Source organism: Chrysochloris asiatica, unplaced genomic scaffold (genome assembly GCF_000296735.1).
Source record: "Chrysochloris asiatica unplaced genomic scaffold, ChrAsi1.0 scaffold00330, whole genome shotgun sequence".
Classification (NCBI taxonomy): domain Eukaryota; kingdom Metazoa; phylum Chordata; class Mammalia; order Afrosoricida; family Chrysochloridae; genus Chrysochloris; species Chrysochloris asiatica.
In genome coordinates, this window is record NW_006408848.1 from 2,031,974 (window position 1) to 2,036,593 (window position 4,620).

Consider the following 4,620-nt stretch of genomic DNA (forward strand, 5'->3'; position numbering starts at 1 on the left):
AGTTTTACTTCCTCTTTGCCAATTTGGATGCCCAAGCTGTTTTTTACAGTGACTGCATGATTACGCATTGCTCCCAGCAATATAGGAGGTTTCCAGTTATGCCACATCCTCACTAACACTTGTTATTTTTCATTTTTTATTGTTTGTTTATGGTTTAAATCACCATCTTTGAATGTGTGACGTTGTCTCCTTGTAGTTTTGATTTGTAATTCCCTAATAACTTTAAGCACCTTTTCTTGTGCTTGTTACCATTCATGGAGCCCTGGTCGGTTCTCTTAGATAAACACAGGCGGGCTGACTGGAAGACTAGCAGTTCAGCCCACCAGCTTGGAAACCCTGTACAGAGTCTCCATGAGTTCGAACAGACTAGACAGCACTTAGCAACACCATTGTCATTCATATATCTTCTTTAAAGAAATGTCTATTCAGATACTTAACTAATTTAAATTTGGATTGTTTTATTATTACTTGTAGTTCTTTATGAATTCTAGAAGCAAATTCTTGTAAGTGATTGACAAATATTTTCTCTCATCTTGTGGGTTATCTTTCACTCTCTTGATAGTGTATAGTGTCCTTTTGTACACAAAAGTTCTCATTTTGATGAAGTCCAAATTTTGTCATCTATTTTTAATTTCTGTTTACTGAACTTTTGTGTCATATTTAGAAAACCATTACCAAGTCCAATATCATGTGTGTTTCTGTATGCTTTCTTTGAAAACAGAGTTTTATAGTTTTAGTTCTTAAATCCATTTTGAGTTAATTTTTGTGTCTGGCATAAGGTTAGGTTCAGACTTCATTCTTTTTTGCATGTGGATATCTAGTTTTCCCAGCACCATTTGTTAAAGACACTCTTTTCCCATTTAATGAACTTAACACAGTGGACCGTATAGTTGTAAAGATTTATTTCTGACTTTAATTCTGTTCCATTGGTCTAATTGTCTGTTGCTTACAGCACTGTTTTGATTACTGTGGCTTTCTAGTAAGTTTTGAAATTAGAAAAACTTTACTCTTTTCAAGATGGTTTTAGCTATCTGTATGGAGTCCTTTGAAGTTCTATAGAAATTTTAGAATTCTTTTCCTTCTATTTCTGCAAAAAAAAAAAAGTGAAACTTTGATTAAAATTGAATCTGTGGATTACTTTGTGACAATTTTATCATCTTCGCCAATTCATTAATGTCTGATTTAGGTCTTTCATTTCTTATACTAAGATAGATGTTTCTATGTAATCTTCTACCCTGAAAATGTGTTTAATTCTTTTATTAGCTCTAACAGTATTTTTTGGTAGCTCCTTTGGCCTTCTTTACATAAAGATTATCATCTCTGAACAGATACAATTTTCCTTCTTTTCTCCTTCTATTTTACTGTTACGAGCCATCTGTCAGTTCTGACTCAAAGCAACCCTGTAGAGTTTCTGAGGAACAGCTGGTGGGTTTGAAGTTGTTATTTTTCATTTTTTATTGTTTGTTTTTTTTGCATCCATGTTCTTAAGGGATTTTTTGTTTAGGGCCGTTGTGTCGATTCCAACTCATAGCGACTCTGATTTCTGAGGAGCATCTGGTGGGTTTGAACTGGCAACCTTGTGGTCCCGTGCTGATCCTACAGTGCCACACTAGGAGTCTTTCTTAAAGGATCTTGGTCTGTAATCTTCTCTGTCTGTATCTGGCTTTAGTATCAGAGTAATGCTGGTTGCATAAAAATAAATTCAGAAGTTTCTGTTTTTTGGATGAACTTTAAAAGGATTGGTGTTAATTCTTATATTTTAAGTTATCTGCTAGTAACCAAAAGTTAGTGGTTCAGATCCATCCAGAGATGCCTCAGAAGAACATTCTGGTTGTCTACTTGAAAGGTCACAGCCATCAAAAACTCCATGGAGTACAGTTGCACACTGAAATACCTGGGCTTGCCATGAGTAGGAATCAACTCAGCAGCAACTGAGAAGAAAAAAGAATTTATATATATAAATAGTTGATAGAATTCACCAGAACAGCCACCCAATCCTGGGCATTTCTTTGTTGGAAGATTTTTTTTATTACTGATTTGATCTTAATTGATACACAATTATCTCTGAAAAGATAGGGAGAGAGATTTGATTTGAATAGTAAATTGAAGTAAAAATTGAGGTTGAACAAATAGTACATCCAGTTTCCAATAAGAAGATGCAAGAGTGAAAAAGAGGAATCCTGGTATGGTGCTGTAGGGTAAGAACTGGACCGCAGGGTCGGCAGTTCAAACACATAAGCTGCTCCTTGGAAATCCTATATGGGGTCACTATGAGTCGGAACCAACTTGACTGCACTTTACTACAACGAAAAGAGGGGAAAACTGAGAGACTTAGTGTGCTGGGAGAAGGAAGGCAACTAACTACTAGAGCTGGAGGCTTCTGGTGGTAGCTGCACAGGGAAGGGTTACATGTAAGTGTAGATCATCTAAGCATTTGGGGAAGATCTTACAGCTTAAGGATACTTGGTTTTTGCTAGTAAAACTAAATAGCCCTGTGTTTGTGTTGCTTGAAGATATAATATTGTGACTCCTTGTTTCCAACTCGTTATTTTTACATATAGTCTTCTTGGTCTTCAAGCCAGTTACTAGAACCATGACCAAAATTTTTGTTTCAAACATATTGCTTGAAATTTTGATTTTGCCCCTTTTGGTACTTTTTTTTTAGCATTGTTCCCTATTTCAGTACTTCATTTTCTCCAGCAGACACCTTACTTGAGCAAGGCACTGTCTTTGTGTGTGTGTTTTTGTTTTGTTTTCCCATTGTCTTAACATGGTGATGGTTTTCCAGATTTAATGATATTCAAGTTAATGACCTTTTATGTCTTATTTCCTATACTATATACTAAGCCTACCTTTTGGTTCCTAGGTAAGTCAGTAATGTTGTATGCAGCGGAAATGATACCTAAACTAAAAACAAGGACACAAAAAACAGGTGGTGGTGACCAAAGTCTTCAGCAAGGAGAGGGAAGTAAAAAAGGAAAAGGGAAGAAGAAGAAGTGATCTGCTGTAAGAATCAAGAGACATGAAAGAAGGCCTCCATTTCCTATCAGAGAACTAAAAGAAGCTTTTTGTTTGCATCTTTAACTATGAACTTTTGTGCCTCCCAGCTTCATCATCCAAGTTGACAATGAAGTAAATTAACATCAACATTTGCACCTAGCTTTCATGCAGTATAAAAGAAAAAATGGCCTTTTCAGTGCTTTGTGTGGATGAAAGAAGCATATTTTTAAATGGACAATGGACTGCATCATACATGACTTGAAATCCTGTGTTTATCCTCTGGAAACCTATGTTTGAAATCAATTTAATAACATTTGAACTATATAATTTGTTTATCGTTAAGGTTAATGCAATAAAATTGAAACTGACTGTAGTAGCTTTTGCTTATGAACTGATTAATGCCAAAGGCTGGTTATTACAGGTGTTTGTTTAGCTGCTCAGTGATGCCCTCTTTGTATCTTTTCACCATCTGTGGCCTATATCTAACATCCTTAAGATTATTGCCTCAAGCTTTAAGAGGCCTAACGGTGCCAATTTGGTGCATCATTTTAAAGGAAATTAAAAAAAAACAAACAAAAAAAAAACGTTTTTCAATCCCTCAGCTGCATTCCACTTAAGTCTTGTTAAGAACTGTGGCACATGTCCACCTTTAGCTGCAAGGGAGGTGGAAAAGTGAATACATAGTTTTACTCAGCCTTTTAGAGATGGCCAAGGAAGAAGGCAGTTGAGAACAATAATGGGGCAGCCAACTTAGAAGGCTTGCCACAGAAAGATGACTGAAATCAAAAATTGCTCTTGTTATGGGGCAATAAGTATTTTAAAATTATTACTGTAATAAAGTTCTTCATATTGCTGCAATTAGTGCAGTATTGACCTTTTCTTGTTTGCTAATTAAGTAGAAAATGAAATCTCCTATAAAATGCAAGTTTGAGCATTTTATTATATATTGAAATGCCATTTGTATTTATTTCAGTGAACTATGTTCATGTCCTTTGCCCACTTTTTAAGGCTAATTTTTAAAGAGTTGGTTATTAATAGACTGGGTTTCAGTGTTCAGCATTCACTTCCCTCTATGGAAGATGAGGATTTAATTGTCCTACTTTTCACATACCACATTCATGTATATATCACATCTTGCCATCCTATCAGTATATTTCATAATTTTGAACACTATTCATTCTGTATTATTACTGTATATTCATAGCTGAGCCATTTACTGTACAACTCAAACATGTCATTGGAATCCAGCAGCATTGGCTTTCTCTGACAGCTTGTGATAAGTGCAGAATACCCCCCACCCCCCACCCCCAGGATTAGTATGCATATAACAGCATCCCAGGCAGGTCCATGTACATTAAAGTTTGAGGAACACTGAAGTGTAATATGGTTAATCTTTTTCTGTATAACTTTGTCTTCCTTGAAGGCAAATTTCTGTCTTCATGTTTTCATTTGTTTACTTCTCTTAAGTATTCATTAATGCAAATGATCACATATTGTCCGTTGTCAAAATACTATCAGGTAGTTTATTGCTTTCATCTTAAAGAAGTCTCTTCTGGAACCTTTTGTCTGGCTCCAATCTCTATCTACCCTCTAGTCTTGAGTGCACAGTTCCACTCTGGG

General features: G+C 35.6%; 1 protein-coding gene across 2 annotated transcripts in view; it reads left to right on the forward strand.

Annotated features, from left to right (window-relative positions):
• Positions 1–3,000, forward strand: part of SRP19 (signal recognition particle 19kDa) — a 14,235-nt gene extending 11,235 nt beyond the window's left edge. For both annotated transcript variants that reach the window (XM_006875512.1, XM_006875513.1), the window contains one exon: positions 2,867–3,000. In XM_006875512.1, coding sequence (XP_006875574.1) covers positions 2,867–3,000 — 134 coding nt within the window. The remainder of the gene's footprint in view (positions 1–2,866) is intronic.
• Positions 3,001–4,620: the final 1,620 nt, after the last annotated feature.